Here is a 25,357-nt window from a genome sequence, read left to right on the forward strand (position 1 = left end):
TATTATTAAGCATAATCATTCATTAATTATAATATATTGTGATTTGAGTGCTTATTAAAGATAACGCTCGTCTTTCTGAGGAAGTAGCTCATTTTCCTTGCAGACTATAGGCTTGCTGAGCACTGTGTGCAAGTAGAAGATGACACAGCACGTGTACAATGTCTGTATGTCAGTCTAAGGTGAATATATGTCATATCCTTTTATGGTCCTTGGTATTTGTGCCTACTGAACATCTGTAGTATACTAGATGCTGTGCAGGACAAAGGAAACTGATAAAGCATAGCTGGACAAAGTCTAATAATTACTCTCTCATCCTACATTGAAAATTAATATAATTGAAGACTATAGGAAATATTTCCATTTTGCTCTTCTCTAGAGTAAGTAATCAAGTCCCTTTAACCACTTTTGTTTATTAACTCCGTGATCCCCAAACTCTGTTACATAAATGAAGAAACATAGTTAAACAATTTTAGCTTCTTTTATTAGTGATATAAAATTTCATAGTTGAAAAAAGCAGGCTAAAATAAAATGAAACCTGGAATGGATCAATGAGGATAAAAGCTTCTCTAACCGTATTCCCTAAAGATAAAATCATTAAAGTCTTCTAGAACAGAATGGTTAGTAACTGCTCCCCCACAAAAGTACTCAAAGTTCTTGCCTCACAAAGGATTTTTTCTTTGCCTCTCTAAGATGATTCTTTAAGGAGGAGAAAAATCAGAAAAACATTCTTTTTTTTTTAATAAATGGCACTTCTTGCACACTACAGTACTAAACCATGTGTTATCTCTTGATGTGGCCCCAATTGAAAAGTACTTTCAGATGTTTTTTTCCATTATATAAAAGAATAGGCTTGAGTTCTTTTATATCATTAGAAAATAACAACCAACATTTTGGTGTACGGGGTCATCACTAAAATGATAACAAGAATGAAGCGTGTTGTATCCTTGGTTCACCCTGTTCATCTTCTGACTTTATTTTTGCTTTTCATATAGTTCTTTGTGAGATTCCTGTCACATAAAAAATACAAGTAAATGTCATTATGAGTGACTCTGCAGTTTTTCATGGAAGTTTCATTTATCTAAGTCATAACATTCAAAGTTGAATTGCTTCCTAAGGCAACCTCAACATTAGTTTGTCCGATGTTTCACCAGGTTCATTCATTTCCTATCTGTTGTCAGACTGTAGGTGTCTTTGAGTATATCTTGTTCATGTATTGGGGACATTGCTACTCACAATAACTTCATATTAACACACTATAAACAGTTAACTTACAGTATCAGTGTAAGAGTCAAGTATCTGGATGGTAAGACTATTAGGTGGTTCTGTTTATAAATACATTTAAAAATAGGGAGAAATGGAAGGACAAACAGCATAAAGTGCATAAGTGTAGATAATAAACTTACTGTAGATTTTAACATTTTCTTACATTTATCTGTTTTTTTAAATTTCTAAAATGAATAAAAATATTTGAGATCTTAGAAACAGAAGAAATTATAGTTGCTGCTTATTTCTTATTTTATATTTGCTTATCTTAGGAGACTTACCTATGCATTTTTCCTATGGTATTTCTCTCCCAGGTGTCTTTCTTTCTTGCCTATGCTGTTGAAGCATATTTTTTCTATTTTAACAGTATGGAAAGTTCTTGAGTTTATATGACTAGGACCTAAAGATAAATACATAACTATAGGTGACTTTTATTCCTTTTACTTTTTAAAATTTGATGACTCAGGTTTATAGATTGATTTTTGCATGTGTTTGGCTACAAGCTGATGCTTATGGTCTTTATATTTGCAGATGTGGACAGAAGTCAAGGGAGATTAATGTGTTGAGATGCATGGGAGGCTTTAGGTGGTATGGAAAACAGTATGGTTGAGTTTTAGGCTGAACCACATTTTGGAGATATTAATTAAATAAAAGCCATTTTAAACATTTCTCAGGCCCAAACTCCTAGATTTTAATTCAGATTCACATCCCAGTGTATTTAAAATGTTTCTCCCTTGATCCATTGGCCATTAAGAATTATGTTCAAATAGTGTATTAAAAGTATAATCATGGACTTCCTTACCACTGCTGTCCAAAGAAATACTTCATAACTCTTTCATTCTTAGCTAAATTTCTGAATTTTTGAAAATGGGTACCCTTCCTAAGTGCTTCTCCTTTTTTCTTTTTACAATTTAAAAAATTTCCTCATCCTAACTTTATGAGACTATCAAGGAAGAAAATCTTTTACAACTATCATGAGACAGTTAAAGAAGATAAAATTGAATGCCTTGGGAGTTTTGTGTAGTACAAAAAAACAAGGAATAATTTGGTTTATTTGTTTTTTCCCATCTAATATTTTTAGGTACAAGCCTATGCAGAAAGTGGATGGGGTTGCAGATGGTTTCACAGGAAGTGGTCAACAGACAGGCACATCTGTTGAGCAAACTGTAATTGCCCAAAGTCAACATCATCAACAGTTTTTAGGTATGTTAAGGTGTAATACGTATTAGTTGTTATTAGAATTTTGAAAACAAGAGAACTACAGTAGTGTTTTATCCAAGTACAATGTCTATTACAGGTATTAATTACATAGATTTTTCGTGTGTGCTGAAACTATGCACATTATGTGATAGTTCTAGTTCGTTTCTACTTTTTTTGTGTCCGCTAGACTTATTTTTAAAAATCTCAAGCTACGTAAAACTTTTAAATTCATATGAATTAAAGGCTCATTTCTGTGGAATTGTTTCCCAGAATTTGTATTAATTGGGCTTTTGTGATCAAAATTGTGTTGTAGTTTCAGTAGTATTAGTAACTTCAGGTGCCAGAAGCAGTTCTCATTTCCTATGTAAAAAGTTGCATGTGCTACAATCTCAGATTAGAAAAAATTATAAACTTTTAAGTAATTTATTCCTTTAAATTGATCATAGTATTTCCTATTTTTGTAGTTTTCTAAATGGTATACATGTTTCTTGTTACTTAAGAGTTAAGGAAGTGGAACTTGAACATTTTGCATATTCCTGTAAAAGCTAAAAGTGCAAAATGCCATTTTGCACTTTAATTGACAGCTTTTCTAGGGATGAACATGCATAGTTTCGGTACAACAGATCAAAATTAGTAGAATATATCGGATGTGTATATGTATGTGTGTGTATGTGTCTGTGTGTGTGTATATGTGTCTATGTGCACTTTCTGACAAAGACAACTAAAATGTACTCTCAGGACAGAATAGCTGCTGAAGTATGAGAACATTATGGTGCGTTCACAAACTAGAGTCTTCAAGTATATTCTTATAGATGTATGAGCTCTCAACAAGAATTTTTATGTTTCTTATTTTATGTTCTTACTTCAATTATAATCTTTTTTAAAAAAAAGCATATTTTGGATTACCTAGAAGACTAGAACGAATACTGTTCTGAAAATTGAGTTTCCGCATTTGTATTTGAGTTTATGATATGGCCGGCACCAAAGTGTATTGCATTAATTGTCCAGAGCTAATGAGAAAAGAACAGACTTACTATGTAAATTACGGCTTCATCCTAAGGGAAGGCTAAATGATGTCCCAGTGCTCTGTGTGGAGGAAAGTTTCACAGCTCATTTGAATATAGAAACATAATGGGAGAACCAGCCACCATGAAGTATGTGTTGGTTGTCAAACTCAAAAGTTCCTGCACTGCAGCAGTCAGTACCATATTCATGTCATGAAAGATTCAGTTACAGGACAGCATCATCATCTATCATATAAATTAACATTGTTAATTTAATGTTTTTTTAGGTTTCTTTATACTTACTTTGTAGGTCTTTTGTTTTATGATTATATGAGAGGTATAAGCATAATGAGTTTAAAGCTAATGTATTTTATATACCTAAGTAACAAAATGATAAAAATAACTAAAATTGATACTGGCCGGCTCAAGGTATTTTTCTTATCATAGGGGTCCTGTATTGAGAGAGACTGTGATATGTTATTTCCAGTATAATCATAGTGAAAATTTAGTTTCTCCAAAATTTTAAAACTATTCCCTCTATTCTTTTGTGCTGCTGCTGCTGTAACTTTTGTTTATAAAATACTAGTATGCAAAGTCCTTGCTTTTTGGACCTCTGACCTTTAATTTTTTTTCCTTTTTAGTCTGCTTAAATTTTCCTTCATTAGTCTTTAATTGGCACCATCCACAGTAACTTTTTTCCATTGTGTTGTCATGGTAACAGATGCATCTCGAGCACTTCCAGAGTTTGGAGAAGTTGAAATCTCTTCTCTGCCAGATGGTACTACCTTTGAGGATATCAAGTCACTGCAGAGTCTTTATCGAGAGCACTGTGAGGTAGGTCTTTTCAAAACATAGTATGGACACAAGCTAAGTTTTTCCAGACAACTGGCTAAAACAAATACTCCAATGTATTCCTAGAGGACAGATGAAGTTAGTTCATATTTTCTTTGAACACTGATAAGCTGTTTTTTCCTTGTCTCAAACTGGAGAAGTGAAGCATGAAGGGGAGAATAAATTTTACTTTCCATCCTCTTAGCCTAGTCTGATACGAATCCTTTGATGAAGCAGTTCCACTTCTAGGTACTTATCCTAGAAAAATCCTTACATGTGGTTGAAGATACAAGTGTATAGGGAACTTGTTGCATTATGGTTTTTAATTAAAAAGATTGATTATAACTTCTGTATCTAACAGGGACTGAATAAATAAAATATGGTATAATCTATAGAGTTGAACACTATGCAACCATTAAACAGAATAGGCAACTCTAAATGTACTTTTGTGGAACAAGCTCCAGGATTTATTTTTAAGAAAAAATGCAAGATGTAAAACAGTGAGTATAGCATACTGTTGTTTTCATGAAAAAGAACATGCTGTATACATCTCTCCAGAAGAAAGAACAAAATATTAATGCTGGTTGCCTTTGGGGTCAAAACTGAGTTTAAGGAGTCAGGGGAAAGAGGCTTAATTTTTTAATACACGCTTTTTAATCTTCTGAATTTTATACTGTAAATATGTATTTTTATCAAAAACTATTTTCTAAAAATGTTTAGGCATTCCTTCCAGGGATCATTGAGGCTCTAGTTTTGCTTGTTTCTTTTTTACCCAGAGTCTTCTCTTGGTGTTTTCCATCCCTCCTCCTACTTCCTTTCTTATCATCCCAGATCAGAATTGGATACGTTGTCTCCAGGAGGTGAATTCTCTCCAAGTCCACATATACTGGCCACTTAACTGGCAGAAAGAAGATAGCAGATTGCAATAGGAATTTTCTAAAGTATCCCTCCTTTTCAAAGAGGAACTGTTTAGAATTTAAGTAGCTTTATTCCAGGGCTATTTATGATCTACTTAGAAGTAAAAGATAATCCTTGGGCAGTCCTCCTGACTGCTGACGATGCAGTATGTAGTGAGAAGTCTCAGCTCATAGCATTCACAGGTTTTTTTTTTTTCCTATTCCAGAAATAAGAACTGCTTGAGTGAATCTGAGTGCTTGTCAAGGGTGCTAGGTTATTAACAACCAAGGGCAAGTTCTCTCCTTATTAACAAACCATGTGCCATAAGTATTTTTCAACATGTCCCGCCAGTTTGTTCCCAACATTTCTTGTTATGATGAAAAACACTGTCCGTTTCTCTTCCACTGCTGTACTTTTTCCAGTATTAGAGAATTTCTGGATGATCCTTAGTTATCAAGGAAAAAAAAACTTCTTTCTTGCTTTCTATGTGAATATCATGTCTATTCAAAGGTTTATGTATAGATGGTCTAATCATTTTCTCATTGCTCTGTGTTCAGGTGAAACTCGCTTCAAGCAACCCAGCCTATACAAATATAATTTAGATTTTTTTTAAGTTTATCATATTATTCAAAATATAACTTGGGGAATGATTATTTACAACTCTAAAGAATATACACTAAAATCAATCTAAATGAAAAACTCCCCCAATAAAGATGAAAATATTATTTGGATTATAAAATTTTCATTAATTGTCAGGAATACTCTATATGAGGGCTTCCCAAGTGGCACTAGTGGTAAAGAGCCTGCCTGCCAATGCAGGAGACATTTGAGGTGTGTGTTCCATCCCTGGGTCGGGAAGATCCCCTGGAGTAGGGTATGGCAATGCACTCCAGTATTCTTGCCTGGATAATCCCATGGCCAGAGGAACCTGGCAAGCTACAGTCCATAGGGCCACAGAGAATTGGATGCAACTTAGCGCGCGCACACTCTATATGAAGAGAAAGGAACATTTATAGTAATTAATCTACATGGGAAATGGCAGTTCATAGAATGATCCTCATTTGTTTCAGAGTTACCAGTTTTCATGGCCACTCTCATGGAGCATAAAGTCATCTATGAAAAGGAAGTCCCTAATTATTGTTTCCTGTCACACTTCTAAACTTTTGATGGACAGGTACTTGGGTCTCAGATCCAGTCCTATAAATGGTTGTTTGCTTTAGGCTAGTGGCATTAGGATTATTTTAAACTATATTTGCCATACATTTTAGTCTGAACAAATTTAAAAGTGGGTGGACAGATGACAAAACGTTTTATTCATTTGTGAATGAGGCTGATACAAATGTCCTTTCAATAGAATTATTTGAGGTTATTTAATTTGAAGAGATACTTAATTTAAGGTGCACTGAATTTGTTACTTGCCTTATTTTATTTCATATTTCCTATTGTTCATGTTTTTAAGAAAGAGTAACATACCTATTTTGACTGTTATTTGGAATTCTCATAGTTGGTTTATCAAAGATACTTTGAAAGGATCACTAGTTACATAAGGAACAAATATAAGTTTCAATACAAGTTGCTCTAACAGTAATTTTTCCTTTCAATATATGCATAGTGTTCCTACAGCAGTCTCATAACTAGAGACATATAAGGTATTAGATCAGATATTACTAGTTGCTCCATTAATAGATGTCTGTCAGAAGAAGCTTAAGTTAGAATCTTTCGAGAAAGCAGGTATAATAATTTGCCTCCTGAGAAGGTTTTGGGTTTTGCTGGGAGCAGCCATATCTGGATGCCCTTTACTTTGAGGGCTTGCTTTTGCATTTTTATTGTTGCTGATATTAAAGGGTGAGGAATGTGATATTAATTTGTCCCCTTCCCTTCATTTTCATTATCCAACTACTTGCAGCCTTTCCTTCTAGTTCCCAGAACATGCTCCCAAACAAATTTTACTTAATATTTGAATTGGTCTCAAAGTGTCTTTGTATAGAACATTAGTTATTCTCTGTACCATGCACAAGGCCAGGTCTACACAGGTAGCACATACTCCAGCATTAGGAAGTCATGGTTTCCTCTTTCTTCCTTAAATGTTCAGATTGATTCTTTCAGTTGCTTCTTATTGTCTCTTAGTTTCTGTGAATTTTGCAGATCTTGAAGGTGTTGTTTTACGTGTTTTTGTTCTCAATGCTGATGACATCAAACACATTATACTGAGGACTTGTCTTTTATACTCAAAATAATCACAGAATCACGTGATCTTTGCACAAATAAGTTATTTAGTTTTATGACTGCCTTTATCTGAAGGCAAATTTGCAGACTAATTGCAATGACAGGGTGAAATTAAATATGATCATCAAAAGCTAATGAAAGTGGCAAATTTTAGCATCATTGAAAAAAATATCTTGATGCAGCTGGAGATCTGAGAAAATTAAGAAGGAGAGGTGAGGCCCATGCCCTCAAGGTTAAAAAGGAAAGAGAGTCTTACAGCTTCTTTCTAAAGGGAGTGTGTGCAAAGAGGAATGAGTGGAAGCCACTGTGTGACCACAGAGAGGCTTTTTTTCTGCCAAGACAGGCACTACCCTTGGAAGGTCAGCCTAATTCTAGTTTCTACCCCCAGCCTCTGCTTGGCTAGAAATGCTTCAGAAGCCATGGTCTGCAGCCCTAGACCAAGCTAACTTAGCCCTAACTCCATCTGCCACGCACAGGCACCTCCACACCTTTATCTTTTGCCCTCTTTCAGGACCAGTGGACACAGTTCAGTGAAGGCTGATGTGACTCAAATCTATGTTCTCTGCCCATATGAATCTAACAAGAGTGGAGGCAACCAGGGAAGCAGTGGGTTAATGGGTGAAAGAAAGCGTAGGGAAGCAAGCATGAAAATAGAGAGAAAAGAGGTAAAAATAAGGGTGGGGTGTGAGGTCATTCTGAGAGGAATACAAGTTACCCTTCTTAATCATTTACGTATGAGATATTTTCCTCCTTGTCTCTAGCTAATCTCTTTTGTGTTCCCATTTCCATTGGCAAAACTTAGTCCAGTTTCACTATGTCAGTTTATGAGCCCAAAAGTATCTTTACCTTTTAAGTCTTGTTACAGTATGTACTCCTCACACATCCCCATAAGTGATTTTGTAAGGTAATATCGATAACCATTTTGTTTTATAGGCAATATTGGATGTTGTTGTGAATCTTCAGTTTAGCCTGATAGAAAAATTGTGGCAAACATTCTGGCGCTATTCTCCCTCAACTCCAGCTGATGGCACTACCATTACCGAGTCAAGGTCAGAATCAATATGCTTTTCCAATTCATTTTCATGGCTGAGTAGATGTCACAGCTAATAAATTAGAGATATGTATACCAGTTGTGAACCTTACCTGATAACCTTAATTGAAGAGATTGAAATAAACCACAAAGTACTCTCTTGAGGTTTCAGCGTGTGTATTATAGCTCCCATTTTTATTGATTTGGGGGACTGTGGTAGAACTATTTCATCCTCATGGGTTTAGTATCATATCTGCCTTTCATACTGTCAGAAAGTCTTAACGTGCATAGGCAGCTCCGGGGGAGTATTTTATATATCCAGCCGTATGGCACCAGGGCAGTGGTGGTATAGTTCTAACCTCAGTAATATTTGATAAACTAAAACTATTTTTAAAGTCCATTTTCTTTTTTATCCTCATTTGCCATCTATTCATTTGCTACATTTATTCACACCAGCAATCTGAGTGAAATAGAAAGTCGACTTCCGAAAGCAAAGCTGATAACTCTGTGCAAACATGAGTCTATCCTGAAATGGATGTGTAACTGTGACCATGGGATGTACCAGGCTTTGGTGGAGATTCTCATCCCCGACGTCCTTAGACCTATTCCTAGTAAGTTAAATGCAGACAAGTACGGATGCTTTTGTTCTCCTACATTCCACCCAGGAAGTTTCGGGTAGTGACGTTGCAAACTAGAGTGATTCTAATCTCATTTAAATTTGCCACATAGAAAACACGCAACACAGAATATTGCATGAAAGCAGCCTAGAGCAACACTGTAGTTAAAAGGGAAAAATTCTGTTTTTCAATCTTTCATTTTCTTTTCGACGAAAAAAGACAACCTAAAGATGTGACAGCCCTGATGACTAATTGCAAGAACACTCCCAGGTCAGTCAGCCAGTGAGAAAATCATTCAACCCAAGGACACAGTGTCCTTCATAAAACCCCTAATTTTTGAAATCTGTGATTGCTAGACCAGCCTCTTTCACGGTTGCTTTTGATTTGAAATGAATTTATCTTGGTTTCTACTGAAGTTAAATTTCTTTTAAAAGCATTTACTTTGTCACTGACATCATGTTAAAAACTACAAATGCAGTTTCCACTAACAGTAATGGTTAACTGGCATTTTGAGAGAAAAATATATGTAACTGCAAGAGCATTGTATTCCCGCCATGAAGCAAATAGGAATTACGTAGATAAGTTACATTACTTTTTTAAGTGATAGTGCTTTTTAAGCTACTCTGTTGCAAACAAAGCTATTTTTTTTGCAAGTGTCAGTCTAAAAGCCACTATGGATACATATGTTGGAAGCAGTTGAAAAGATTTTAGGTCTACATCTTTATCAGCACATACTAGTAAACTTAACCTTTAGAGAAATGGAACAGAATTGCTACTCTACAGTGACATTAATAAAGTAAAACAATCTTTTAGCTTGTAAAATTAGCAACTGTGTACTTCAAGTACACTGTTTACGGTAAATTTGTATTAAAGTATTCCAGAAAATATTAACATAGGGATTTAGTAAGAAAACGTGAAGATTTAACATTTGTATATTTATACTTTCTTTTTTAAAATATGGTAGAGTGGAAGATATGTATGCTTCCCACCACCTAAAAAAGTATGCTTAGATGTACATTTATATATAATATCAATGAACACACACATAAACATACATAAATATGTACACAAATTAGTTTTTTTAAAAATGCAGCTGCCATAGTCTCATGCTGTTATAAATTGCTAATATCTTCTCTACTGCACCAACTGACAGTTGGTGTCCTGACTAAAGATTGATTAAAAGTGACATTGTCATGGAAAATTTCAACATGTAAATTCTCTACTGATTTATGTTCCAGAATCTGATTTTCCTTGTTTTTGTCTTACTCCCTGTGCTCTGAGTAATAATCTCTAGAGATGTTTAAGTTGCATAGGGTAGCTCATTAGCCTATGACATCTTGCCACCAACATAAATTTCTCTCATGAGATATAAGAAAAAAATGCCAGTGAACACCTTCTTTGAGGCAAATCAACAACATCAGTATTCGTTAAACAATTCTAAAATCTGTTGCTTCTATGTTAGCATCACAAGACTAACTTGTAAATTCAGCAGTTACCTAACATGAACCATGTATCAAGTTTAGATGGTTTTAAGCCCCATAATTTTTAAGTACACAATACACATGACCTTTGTTTTTCACAAATTTTTGTTTGAAAAACATTTTATTTTGTCTCTGCATTCAGAGAACTCAAATTCAGGAATTTTTATATAAGTACAGTTTTATAGTTTCTCTGAAATTACAAGATACATTAATATGCCACCCTACCAAGTAAATTTGGAATTTTAATTCCTGTTCTATAATAAGATTTAACAAAAGTAAAGCTTAAAATATAGTTTAAATCACAGTCTTCTGATTGTATGCATTTTTGTATTAATCATAAGTAGGCTGAGACAAGTTAGCTTTAGAATAGCTTTAAATTTCTAACCATCCATTCATGAGAAAAAGTTGTCAGTCAATCTGCACAATTTAATCTGACATGAATCCCTATAGAGAGAACAAACTTAATTTTATTTTTGAAAATTTTATTTTCCTGGCTACTAGTACTTCACTCTACCATTTACTGTCCAGATGGGATTCCTTTTTTTAGCCAAAAAAAAAAAAGTTTGCATATCACACTAATTTAAAGTCAGCTTGAAGCTACTATACTCTAAAATACATTTATCTGAAAATGGAAAAAATAAAGTGAAGTGTAAAAAAATTGTATAAGAACTCAAATGGTAGCACTTAAATGTACAATTTATGATTTCAGTTAAAGGTGACCCAAAATGTCATATAATACAAAAAAGTAAAAACTAAAAATCATTTGAGATATAAAACATATGTTTTTATTTTATAACCTCCCTAGCATTAAATTTGTTTAGATACAAGAAGACCCATATTAAAAATTTTAAAGTAGCTTTTCCCAGTTCTTGTTTTTTTCAGATTAAATAATTATTAATTAGAGAAAAATACATAATACAGATAGTCAAACTGAATCTTGAACAAAGTTTTACTGACTTTCAAAAAGGGTCTTTAATTTTTTTTCACTCTTTTTCATTTCCATTCATGCCTGCCCTCCATGGTTCTAGTACATAATACAGCAGAAAAATATTTTTCTTTCTTTTTTCTTTTTGACTAATATGGGAAGCTTTGGAAATTTCAAAAACTTAGCTCTCAAGAAATTTCCAACTCAGGGTTTCCAATGGATGATTCTCATGTTTAAAATCTACACTACTTGAGTATTTTTCCAAAAAAGATAGCCATTTAAATCTTTTTTGTCATTTTACCACTTAAATAAATAACTTTTAAAAATTAGTTATTTTATTATTGGATCAGTATAATTTATATCTGATGCAAGCAATTTGAGTAAGCTAAATTATGTCTAACTCTGCTTTAACAAAAGTAATAAAGATGCATGTCAGACTATTTTGAGCACAGAAGAAAAATGAGGGAATTTGATCCCATCATTAATACTCTTGGGAGCCTTGGGTAAAAATGTGACTTCTCTGTCTCTTATCATGGACTACCAACTGCACTACCTACCCGCATCATAGGGAACCCACAAGGATTTGCTTTGTGTTCTGGGTGCTTCAGACATTTATTAAATGTCTTAAACTACTCCCTACACCGTGTAGCCTTGGGCACAGATGAAATGAAATGCTCTGACTGAATTACTTGTTGAACAAGAGAAGAATTCTGTTTCCTATCTCAGTAAGGGATCTCAGTAAGCAGATCCCTTAGAATAAAATAATCATAGTCACCCCTGATACTGGAAAATGCTTCCAGTTGTTTTATGACCACCATAAAAGTTGCTCTCATGGGACCTATACTTACTTAGGTTTTAACAGAGATGCAAGGAATATGGAACAGACTATTTTAGGAATATCTTAAGAATATTGGTCTCTGTGACAGCAGTTTTATCACAGTAATCTTTTATCGCTACCTGCCAGTGATATGGAGAATAGTTATCCAGAATATCAAGTCAGGCAATTTTAATTCTACCTTACTTTTCAACAACAGTGAGATAACTACTCTAATTGACATGTTCCAATGTAAAGAGATGCATAGAGAAAGAAAGCTTTGCATTATTTTCTTTCTAGCTAAAGAAATGAAAATAAGAGCTTGAAAAAAGTCACCAGATTTCTAAAGACAATACTTAGCCTTTGAGCAAAAAGATGTTTTTGAAAAGAGTATTTTGTCTAAGATAGAAAATTCCATAAGTATATTCACAACTGGTATATGTTGTTATAAGCAAAAAATGCTTGAATGTTTTCATTTCCCAACGAAGTGTCATAAGTATCTGGGAACAAAATAGCTTTAAGACAAAAAAAGCCCATGATATAATATTTGGATTCTCTCATAGTTAGGAATAATGTTAAATAAAGTCTTGTTAATGAGGATAAGTTCTGTCTGTGCTATGTCAAATGTTATGGTTGTATGTTTTCCCTTATTCTAGCATAAAAATTAATGTTCTTTGGTATTTGTTTCGTTCTGCTTCTCTTCTTTAACATTTAGGTGCCTTGACCCAAGCCATTCGAAATTTTGCAAAAAGCCTTGAAGGTTGGCTTTCCAATGCCATGAACAATATTCCACAAAGAATGATACAAACCAAGGTACACTTTCATGTCCTTGCCTTTTCTTTTGTGTTTAGGAAATGGTCATGAACTATGAATTTTAAATTTGTCCTATCAAATGATGTTATGTGAAATATAGCATTGATTTTTATATTTGTATTTTATAACCATGTGGCAAAGAACTTCACAAGATATGTTGTTTGATAATGCTTCTTTCAGAGAGACTAGAGAAGCATTGTAGGTGTGGTGTATTTATCAGCCCTTTTCTAAAGTATATTTCAGGTTGCTTAATTTCAAATATTGAAAAGAATAGCCTAGAATGTGCAAATAATTTCCATTTGAATGAGTTTTAGATTTTTTTAAGTCCCCTACTATACTCGTATTCTGAATGCTCATGTGAAATAATAACCATTTTGCTTTTCAGGATGTTTTGTTTTTAACACTGGAGAATGCTTTTGTGAATCAAGTAATCATTTCTTAAAGAGAACCGTTATCTCATAGTTGAGTATATTACAGGAATATGGATTATTTAGCTGGAGATATGAATTCTATTCTTCACTTTTTCCCCTACTAACCATGTTACTTTAGATTAACCTGTGAACACACTTGACAGATTGGACTGATTCTGTCCAAACTTTGATAACAAAAATCACATTTGTGGCCTTTTGTCAGGGACTGTATCTCCTGTCAGACTCCAACAATATGCCTTGGCTTTCAGTTTGAAAATGTAGCTGAAGCTCTTGTAGCTGACAAGTCTGTGATAGCACAAGTAACTCTCAGTTCTTCCTGTTTTGGCTTAAGGTTTGCAATAACATATTCTATCTCTAAAACATACTGAAGGTCATATTTCAAGGACATGTCCACCTTAGATTGTCGCTTGATTGAACTGTGCTGTCAATATGGTAGGGTTAACCATATGTGGCTATTTACATTTAAATTTAGTTAAATTGCATTAAAATTTTTGTTCCTCAGTCACACTAGCTACATTTCAAGTGCATCTTAACCCATGTGACTAGTGGGTACAATATTAGGTAACACATATGTAGAGCATTTCCGTCATTGCAGAAATGATTCCATCCATGGCAGTTCTGTTCTAGAGTGCCACATTGAGGTGAGAAAATAAAGGAGATGCTCTTTGATTAAGATAATCAGAGGAATGCTTTCCAACTTGCAAAGTCAGTCATAGTCATAACAATACTTTCAAACAACTGAAAGCATCTCCTACCCCAGTATCATCAAGTAGTTGTGATAGCAATCCAGCTGCACTATTGGTCATCTCATTGATCTCCAGAATTGATTTGGGTGGTTTCCCTTGGTGAAAGATGTCTTCTGCTACTCCTCTCTCAAGGATGTGCAGCCTTTTTTCAGCTGAGCATTCAGTCAACAAAGATGATCCAGCTGGACAGTAAAAACAGCATAATGAGGATGTGACTGGAAGTTGTTATCAAAATGCCTGGATTCATATCCCACCTCTGTACTTTAGTTTCTCTGTAATCTTGAGTAAGATAGTTAACCTCCCTAAGGTAGAACATGTGTCTAATGGGATGTTTATGAGAATTGAACATGGTAAAGTATGTTAGACATTTAACACAATGCTGGCACATAATATGTACTTGATTAGTCCAAACCTCAGAGATGGGAAAATGTGAAATATTCTCTCTGAGGATATGTGGATGTCCCCAAGCTCCACATGGTCCTAAAATATCTCACTATCAAGACAGGGCATCGTTGTCTTGTGGAACATCTATTCCCACTCAGCCAAATGACTGTTCAATCAGTTGCTTGTTTATATACCCACAGTGATTTAATGGCCTTCCATCTATTCCTATAAATACATTAAAATCCTCATCAGATCTGCTATGGAAATAACAAATTTTCATGAGATCATGACATTTAGATATTTATTTAGACTTTTTTTGTCATTATCTTTGCTATCTTTCAACATAACCTGATTTGTTCAGGGTTTCAGCAGGAAATAAAAGGTGTATCCAAAGAGAAGAATAATTGAAGAAAGTTTAATAAGGGTCTGTTTCTAAATGTGTAAACAGAGCTAAGAAAACCAAGGACTAGCATTAGTAGGGGAAGCCTGCCCATCCCTAGGTCTGAATGGGAGAGAAGCGATTATGGCATCAGGAGCTCTTCTCCTCCATGCAGGACTGTGGCCTTAGGGAGGAGAGAGCAGAGGTTGTGAGGGAATAAATACTTTGACCACTTTCTTCTGTCCTTCAGTCCCTTACCAGTGTCTCTCATTGACCAAATCCAACTTGAAGCCCAAGGACAAGGGAGGCAGTTAATGTAATTTTTTCAGTTTAGTCTTCCTGGGCACAGAGCAGAGGGGGGAAGGATAGAAAGTACATTTCAGAGGGCAAACAGGGATTTTTCTGGATAACCCTTTTACAAACATCCAGATTCTGAAAAAAAAAAAAAGAGTTCTTGTTGCCTGTGTCTGAGAAGTTTATTAGCTATCTATTTGCTAATATAGGCTTTGAGTTCTCCTATTTCACCTCAAAATTGACCACCCTTATTTCACCTCTATAAAATAAAGATTAAAAGAGTGAATCTGAATGATAATGCTGTGAAAAGTATATTTTTTAATCCAGTTAAAAAGTGGGACTGGACAGTTTGGTTTTCCAAGTAAAAGGAAAATTTTTTTTTTATTTGCTTAGTTAGTAGCTGACTGTCACACTGAGAATAAGAAATGAAAATCAACATTTTCCCTAATTTCCTAGACTAAATCATTTCTTGCTGATGATGAGTAGCTACTTGCAAGACCAGTTTAATTAATGGTGCACTCAGATGTCTAAGAATGTGGGAGTTTGTTTTAGCCTTGACCTCAACCTACTGAAAAGGAAAATAATACTTGGTTTAGAGGTTTAAATGCTATAATTTACAAGTAAACTGTCTCACCAAATGAATTTGAAATAAGTATCAGAGAGAAGCATTTAAAATTTGGCAAGGGAATAAAGATTTGAAAATTGCAGTGGTTTCTTTTATTGGAGGAGAAAAGAAATCCCAATTTAATTGGGTTTCTTTACAGGTTGCAGCTGTAAGTGCCTTTGCCCAGACTCTGCGAAGATACACATCGCTCAATCACCTGGCCCAGGCAGCTCGTGCAGTGCTTCAGAACACTTCTCAGATCAACCAGATGCTCAATGACCTCAACCGTGTCGACTTTGCCAATGTCCAGGTACTCTGTTTTCTTTCAAAACAGATCTTTTAATGAAAGGTATCCAATGTTTTTCTTCTTAATCAGGATCATCATATTTCTTTTCCAAAGTTACATCAATTCATAGGCACATCTAGATTCACAATGTCCTGAAAGAGGAGAGTTTTACTCAGCTATCGGAGAAGGCAATGGCACCCCACTCCAGTACTCTTGCCTGGAAAATCCCATGGACGGAGGAGTCTGGTAGGCTGCAGTCCATGGGGTCGTTAGGAGTTGGACACAACTAAGCGACTCCACTTTCACTTTTCACTTTCATGCACTGGAGAAGGAAATGGCAACCCACTCCAGTGTTCTTGCCTGGAGAATCCCAGGGACGGGGGAGCCTGGTGGGCTGCCGTCTATGGGGTTGCACAGAGTCAGACACGACTGAAGTGACTTAGCATTAGCATTAGCATTACTCAGCTATAACTTTACTGCTCCTCTGTTTTGTGGTTAAAGCCTGGGAAGATTTTTAGTGCTAGACTGCAACATATGTCACCAGGGTTTGCTGAATGATTAATAGAGTAAGGACAGCCACGGTCATTGAAGATTGGTAGGCAAGAGTCAAAGCTATGGTAGTCATGTGTGGATGTGAGAGTTGGACCATAAAGAAAGCTGAGCACCAAAGAATAGATACTTTTGAACTATGGTGTTGGAGAAGACTCTTGAGAGTCCCTTGGACTGCAAGAAGATCCAACCAGTCCATTCTAAAGGAAATCAGTCCTGAATATTCATTGGAAGGACTGATGCTGAAGCTGAAGCTCCAATACTTTGGCCACCTGATGCGAAGAATTGACTCACTGGAAAAGACCCTGATGCTAGGAAAGATTGAAGGCAGGAAGAAAAGAGGACAACAGAGGATGAGATGGTTGGATGGTATCACCAACTCAATGGACATGAGTTTCAGCAAACTCCAGGAGATAGTGGATGATGGGGAAGCCTGGTGTGCTGCAATCCATGGGATTGCAAAGAATCAGATATGACTTAGCAACTGAACAGCAACAACATACACTAAAATAGGTATTATCAAAAAGACAAATAATAGCAAATGTTAATGAGGATGTGGGGAAATGGGAACCATTATACAGTAGTAGTAATTGGACTGTAAAGTGCTACATCCACTTTTAAAGCAGTATGGCAGTTTCTTAAAAGGTTAAACAGAGTTACCATATGATTTGGCAGTTTGACTCCTAGGTACATACCAAGAAAAATGAAAACACGTCCACCTAAAAACTTGTTCTTGGATATTCCAGCAGCATTATTCATATTAGCCACATTAAAGTGGGAACAACCCAGATGTCCATTAACTGATGACTATATAGACAAAACATGGCATTTCACACAATTAAATGTTATCAGACAATAAAAAGAAATGAAGTTCTGTTCTGATACATCCTACAACACAAGTGAACATTACACTAAGTGAAAGAAACCAGATTCAAAGGACCTTATATTACAAGATTCCATTTATATTAAAAGAGCAGAATAAGATCTATAGAGACACACAGTAAATTAGTGGTTGCCTAGGTCCTGTAGACTAGGCGATTGGGATATGATAGATAAGGAATATGTCATTTCTTCTTTAAGAAATGAATACATTTTAAAATTAATTGTGGTGATAGACGTACTACTCTGTGAATATACTGAGAGAAGCCATTGAATTATATACTTTTATTGAATGAATTGTTTGCTATATGAATTACATCTCAATAAAACTGTGTTAAAAAACAATAGCATTGCTCAAAGATAAACTATTTCTCCATTTCCTACAAATTTTAATTTACAATTCTGGGCTCATTTTATCATGGAAAATAAAAGTAATATTTGGGCTTGATTAATTTTAGGGCTAGGGTTTAGAAGTTAAGTTCATTCTAACTTTGACGAATTTGATTTGGTCTTCTAATGTGCATAGTTTTTCTTAAATCTATATAAACATTTGTTTATATATATGTATATGTGTATATATATATATATATATATATACACACACAAACATACATACATACACATACAAATTCATAATCTCCGTAAGAACAAACTCATGTTTACAAATCCATTAACTTTACATATTTCAGTGGAATTTACATTACCTGATTTTAGTGGGACTATTAAGAGCTCATACAGTATTGTCTTAAAATGTATACTATAATGTTAATTTCAAATCTTCATTCAGAAAAGATATGTTTAAAAGTACCTTAAGAAAAGTTGAAATGGTAAGGAAACTTCTAGTGTCAAAAAGTAATTTAAGTTTAATAACAAAAAACATATTTAAGACTGATTCCTGGTAAGATATGAGAAAGATTTTAAATTTTCTGTTAACATTATTTTCATTTGTATAGTTGTGTGCCTGAATCCTGTGAAGTATTTACAGAAATGAGTTCTTCCTGGCTATAAATGCCATCCTTGGCAACATTATTACATATAAATGGTTAGTTATACATTTTTACTATGCTCATTCTCATCCTCTCTACTCACCAACTTTGAGGCTACCTTTTTCCTTCTTTAAGTACCAGATTTTTCTGGGTTTTCACAGCAGTTATTAGTGCTGAAACCTGTGTGCTCAAGTATCTATCCTCCAGGGCCTCCTTCCTTCAGTTCATTTCAGTTGCTCAGTCGTGTCCGACTCTTTGCCCATGAATTGCAGCACGCCAGGCCTCCCTGTCCATCACCAACTCCCGGAGTTCACTCAAACACACACCCAGGACTGATCTCCTTTAGAATGGATTGGTTGGATCTCCTTGCAGTCCAATGGACTCTCAAGAGTCTTCTCCAACACCACAGTTCAAAAGCATCAATTCTTCGGCACTCAGCTTTCTTCATAGTCCAACTCTCACATCCATACATGACCACTGGAAAAACCATAGCCTTGACTAGATGGACCTTTGTTGGCAAAATAATGTCTCTGCTTTTAAGACCATGAACACAGTGGTAGCCCTGCATTTCCCTCTACATTTTACTTCTCACCACTCTTGTTCAATACGTAATCTTTCTCAGGTTAACATATTTGATTTTAACTCCCTTCTGTCTTTCCTTTTCTGTTTCACATTTTGCCTGGTTTTCTGAGTCCCCTGGTTTTCTCAGTCTTCTAGCTTCCATTCTACCTTCATCACCATCTCCTGTTCATTTGAAAATTGTCCCTGTCCCTATGAGATTAACCTCAGTAAGACTGAAACATGTAAGGATGATGCTCTTGTAATAAGGAAACTTTAATTTAAAACAATGAAACCACGTGTAAGGGTCAATATTTTAATGCTATGAAAGAAAAGTGAAGGTGTTAGTTGCTCAGTTGTGTCTGACTCTTTGCGACCCCATGGACTGTAGCCTGCCAAGCTTCTCAGTCCATGAGATTTTCCAGGCAAGAATACTGGAGTAGGTTGCCCATTTCCTTCTCCAGGGGATCTTCACAGCCCAAAAATCAAACTCGAATCTCCCACATTGTAAGCAGACTTGTTACCGTCTGAGCCACTGTCTAGCCCCACCAGGGAAGCCTCTGTCATCACTTCATCATTCTCTAATCAAATCTTTTCCTCATGCATTCAGGATAACTTTTGCTATTGCAGTATAATTGGTTTTCTGTTTAATTGATAGCATTATAGTAGTATTGCTTTCTAATTTTTTTGTGTGTAAATGGATAGTTTTTCAACTACAGTATGGGCTAACTATACTTGGGTTAGTTAACCTGATAACCTAACTTTTGCATATACTTGTGTTTCTATATTTAAAAGAGAATCTGATTTTGAAGTTACTGACTCCTTATCATCTTGGAGATATTTATTTCCAAGATAATAATATCTTTAGTTTTCATCCTTACCTTTTTCCACTAAAGAGTTAAAATATCCAAATTCCTTCACAAGGGAATATTTACAGGGTACTCAGCTGTTAGTATATTTTCAACCTTGAGAGCAGTAAAATGAAACATAGTTTGAAAAGCCAAAATAATGTCCTGTGGCTTTATTTCTCTAAGCTTAGTCTTAGATTACCATTTTCTCTTGGCAAATCTAACTGTAGGAAGTAGTGAGTTTGATTTTATGTTAAATGAAATTAAATTCTTCCAAGATACCAGTAAGTCCCTTCTATTGCTTGCCAATACATAAAACATATCTCCCACAGTGGCTTCCCATAGAATTTCAGTTTTGCAAGATGAAAAAGATCTAATGTACAGTATTGAGCATAAGTAGACACTCATATTGTTGTTGTTGTTTTGTAGTTGCTAAGTCATGTTCAACTCTTGTGACCCCTGAGAATCTGTGGGATTTCCCAGGCAAGAATACTGGAATGCGTTGTCATTTCCTTCTCCAGGGGATCTTCCTGACCCAGGGATTGAACCCATGTCTCTTGCATTGGAAGACAGATTCTTTACCACTGAGCCATCAGGAAATCCCTAACACTCCATACTGTATACTTAAAAATGGCTAATATGATAAGTTTTATGTTTCTTGTTTTATACCACAGACCAAAAAATGCTTAGATATTTGTGGATTTTAAAAAAAAACACACACAAAAAACCCAGCATCCCCTGTCTTTTTCTTGAGGCCTAAATTCTTCACTCCTTATCTGCATCCCAGGTGGTGCTAGCGGTAAAGAGCCCATCTGCCAATGCAGGAGACATAGAGATGTGAGTTCAATCCCTGGGTTGGAAAGATCTGCCCCCCCACCCACTGGAGAAGGGCATGGCTACCCACTCCAGAATTCTTGCCTACAGAATCCTATGGACAGAGGAGCCCGGGCTACAATAGGGTCACAAAGAGTCGGATATAACTGAAGCAACTTAGCATGTATCCAACTTCTTCCCTGGGTGCTCTCCTCAAGTGTTGAACTGATATAAAATTTCTGGGAGTCATTTAACTGTATTTTGAAAGATCTTAACTATTCTTATGTAAATCTATTATATAGAAATAAGTAAAAAGTAAAGATGTAGTTACAAGATTGCTAATTCCAGAAGCATTTTTCCTAAGAGTAAAAATTTGGAATGACCATAAACGTGCAGCCATATGGAATTGACTTTATAAATAATGGTATATTCATGTATTGAAGCAAATTGAGTCATTGAACAATAAATGTAGCTCCTCATTTGCCTATATATAAAGTGAAACTAAGCAAAATATCAAGTAAAATATATATGTTCCTCTTTTAAAATAATATATATACATAAATATACATGCATATGTATATATTGCATGTGAACAGTTTGAAAATTAGCATGTTGTAGTTCTCTCTTAATGTTGGCATTTTAGATACTCTTAATATTTTGTTTCTTTTTATTTGTACTTTCAAATTTAATAGTCGTATTTTAGTGTACTTAAAATACTCAAAAGTGATACTTAGGAGGTAAAAATCTGAAAGCCTTTTTTATTAATTAGATAAGAGAAGGAAGGTTAGTAGATGGCATCATCAGCTGGGAATTTGGAAGAAGCCCTAATTTCCCTGAGAAAGAAAAATGAATTGAGTTTAGCCATTTTCTATTTGAAGTGCCTCCCAGTTGAAATGTCTTTTGAGTAAGGTAAAGTCTCTGGGGTTAGGAGAGATCCTGGAATCAGAGGGTGGAGATTAGGAATTGATTCAGTTGAAAGGTTGATTTAAATAAATTTGTCCTCTGAGAACAGACAGATTGAAAGCTATAGAGACTTTTCAGAAAAACACACACATATTGATAAGGTTTTACATATAGAATTAGGACCTTCAAAGACACCCCTCCACAGAACTCTACATTGAAAATATTATCTGGACACAGTGAACCTAGCTTAAAAATTCTTGTCACATTTCACTTCTCTAATTTTATGCTTGGGGAAAACGAGGCCCACGTAGGTTAAATGAATTGCTTAAAATCAAGTTAGTGGATTCAGGCCCTATGTTAAAATCCAAGTCTTCACTCAAATATTATATTAGTATTATCAGGTAATTATATTCTGACCTGAAAGAGTATAATATTTTTTAATCTTAAAATGCAGCATAGCACTAGAAACATGATAAAACTTATGTCAACCACTGAAAATTAACTTTAAAAGTTTCCATTTTCATCCCTATTACCAAACATGAAACTTTCCCATCAGAACCAGAAGGAAATCAAATGTCTTCGTAGGTAGCATCCCTACATTTTCTCTAATGTATTTTTGGTTATTGTTGCTGTTGTTTTCGGGTCTATGAATTAATTTGCATTCGTAGCTTTTACCTTGAGAGTCCTTGGGACTTCACTTTCTTTCCCATGAAACTCATACTGCATATGCTTCTGCCTCGTATCATTCATTGTTTGTTTTTGTCTTAATCCTGAGGGGCTACTTTTGGCCAATTGAATCTCTTTATCCAATATGACTTACCCTAAATCTTTTCAAATGAATTGGCTTTAGTTTTATCTGATTGAGAAGTAAAAGAGCATAAAAACTAAAAAAAAGACTCTACATACGGTAAGTTCAGGCTCCTCTTCTTCTTAAGTAATGATGTATTTTAGTCTTTCACACAGACTAGCTAATGTAGAACACCAAGTCATACCTTTATGTCACATCACTTTTTCATGCACAGAAGTGATGTTAGTTTCCTTAACAGCTGCCAAGTGGTCATTCATTTTTTGTAGTTCATTTAATTGTTTTGCACTTTCAATATAGTTTGCCATTCATGCATATGGTTTGTGTGCTGACATTCAATGAAAAAATGCTGACTTGAACTTGTCCTTTGCTTTCTGTGTACTGTCCCAGGAGCAGGCTTCCTGGGTGTGCCAGTGTGATGACAACATGGTTCAGAGACTAGAAACAGACTTCAAGATGACTCTTCAGCAGCAGAGCACCCTGGAGCAGTGGGCAGCGTGGCTTGACAATGTGATGATGCAAGCACTGAAACCCTATGAAGGAAGACCCAGTTTTCCTAAAGCTGCCAGGCAATTTCTGCTAAAATGGTCTTTCTACAGGTATCATCTCAATTTTTCCTATTCTGCAATTATGTATGTACATGCTTCTCAGGGAAAAAAAAAAAAAAAGAAGAGTGAGGAGTTTAGTATGTAGAAACTCTCTTCGTGATTATCTTCAGCCCAGCTCGTGACTACAACATCATGGAATTGAACCAGGAGGGTTTTGGAAATAAAATTTCTGCTGGGAAAGGAAAGCCTCTTATTCAGAGCCCTAGAAGTTCTCAGATGGGAACATCAGAGATTCCTATCTCTGATGGGTCAATCTCTAAAACATCAGTCTAGATAATGTGCTTAACAAGAGTCAGGAAAGTCCTCCGTTTGGCAAACATGTATCATTTAGGCTTTCCACCACTCTTCTTTTTATTCTCTAGTTCAGGGATTCTCAAACTGTCCTTCCCTAGACCAGTAGCATCTCTATTGCTTGGAAACACATTAAAAATGTGTATTTTCAGACCCCTCCCCCAAACCTACCTTAATCACAAATTGCAGAGGAGAGGCCCAGCAATCTATGCTTTTTTTAAAAGTTCCGTCCAGGCAATTCAGATGGATGCTCAGAAAAATCTAGTTAATTTTTTAATTTGATCAATTAAAATTGTTTTCAAACCTAGCTGAACCTCAGAATTAGTGGAAAGAAAAACAAAGCTCCTACCTACCTCCCAAAACTTACTCAAAATCATGGTGGTTAGAAAGTAGTATTTAGCAATATAGATAATCAGAAATTCTTTTTTTTTTTTTTTCCAGAAAGGTTACTCCTGGTGATTCTAATGCATAGCTAGTTTAATATCAAATAATCTAGTAGATAATTCAAATGAATTGCTTTTGGGCTAAAATAACTTATAAATAAATGTATTTTTTTTAGACATAGAAGAACCCCAGAATAGAAAAATTACTTTTCAGTTCAGTTCAGTCACTCAGTCATGTCCAGCTCTTTGCAACCCCATGAATCGCAGCACGCCAGGCCTCCCTGTCCATCACCAACTCCCAGAGTTCACTCAAACTCATATCTATCAAGTCGGTGATGCCATCCAGCCATCTCATCCTCTGTCGTCCCCTTCTCCTCCTGCCCCCAATCCCTCCCAGCATCAGAGTCTTTTCCAATGAATCAACTCTTTGCATGAGGTAGCCAAAGTATTGGAGTTTCAGCTCCAGCATCAGTCCTTCCAATGAATACCCAGGACTGGTCTCCTTTAGAATGGACTGGTTGGATCTCCTTGCAGTCCAAGGGACTCTCAAGAGTCTTCTCCAACACTACAGTTCAAAAGCATCAATTCTTTGGCACTCAGCTTTCTTCACAGTCCAACTCGCACATCCATTCATGACCACTGGAAAAACCATACCCTTGACTAGACGGACCTCTGTTAGCAAAGTAATGTCTCTGCTTTTGAATATGCTACCTAGGTTGGTCATAACTTTCCTTCCAAGGAGTAAGCGTCTTTTAATTTCATGGCTGCAGTCACCATCTGCAGAGATTTGGAGCCCCCCAAAATAAAGTCGGACACTGTTTCTACTGTTTCCCCATCTATTTCCCATGAAGTGATGGGACCAGATGCCATGATCTTCGTTTTCTGAATGTTGAGCCAACTTTTTCACTCTCCTCTTTCAATTTCATCAAGAGGCCTTTTAGTTCCTCTTCACTTTCTGCCATAAGGGTGGTGTCATCTGCATATCTGAGGTTATTGCTATTTCTCCCAGCAATCTTGATTCCAGCTTGTACTTCTTCCAGCCCAGCGTTTCTCATGATGTAGTTTGCATATAAGTTCAATAAGCAGGGTGACAATACAGCCTTGACGTACTCCTTTTCCTATTTGGAACCAGTCTGTTGTTCCATGTCCAGTTCTAACTGTTGCTTCCTGACCTGCATATAGGTTTCTCAAGAGGCAGGTCAGTAGTCTGGTATTCCCATCTCTTTCAGAATTTTCCACAGTTTATTGTGGAAAATAAACACAGTCAAAGGCTTTGGCATAGTCATTAAAGCAGAAATAGATGTTTTTCTGGAACTCTCTTGCTTTTTCGATGATCCAATGGATGTTGGCAATTTGATCTCTGGTTCCTCTGCCTTTCCTGAAACCAGATTGAACATCTGGTAGTTCATGGTTCACATATTGCTGAAGCCTGGCTTGGAGAATTTTGAGCATTACTTTACTAGCGTGTGAGATGCGTGCAATTGTGCAGTAGTTTGAGCATTCTTTGGC

At 35.6% G+C, this 25,357-nt stretch overlaps 1 protein-coding gene across 4 annotated transcripts in view; it reads left to right on the forward strand.

Moving 5' to 3' along the window:
• The window catches only part of RFX3 (regulatory factor X3), a 346,378-nt gene that overhangs the window by 280,758 nt on the left and 40,263 nt on the right, over positions 1–25,357 (forward strand). For all 4 annotated transcript variants that reach the window (XM_055578191.1, XM_055578190.1, XM_055578189.1 and 1 more), the window contains 7 exons: positions 2,345–2,466; positions 4,189–4,301; positions 8,355–8,470; positions 8,908–9,062; positions 13,004–13,101; positions 16,100–16,249; positions 22,957–23,165. In XM_055578191.1, coding sequence (XP_055434166.1) covers positions 2,345–2,466; positions 4,189–4,301; positions 8,355–8,470; positions 8,908–9,062; positions 13,004–13,101; positions 16,100–16,249; positions 22,957–23,165 — 963 coding nt within the window. The remainder of the gene's footprint in view (positions 1–2,344; positions 2,467–4,188; positions 4,302–8,354; positions 8,471–8,907; positions 9,063–13,003; positions 13,102–16,099; positions 16,250–22,956; positions 23,166–25,357) is intronic.

This window comes from Bubalus kerabau, chromosome 4 (genome assembly GCF_029407905.1).
Source record: "Bubalus kerabau isolate K-KA32 ecotype Philippines breed swamp buffalo chromosome 4, PCC_UOA_SB_1v2, whole genome shotgun sequence".
NCBI lineage: Eukaryota > Metazoa > Chordata > Mammalia > Artiodactyla > Bovidae > Bubalus > Bubalus kerabau.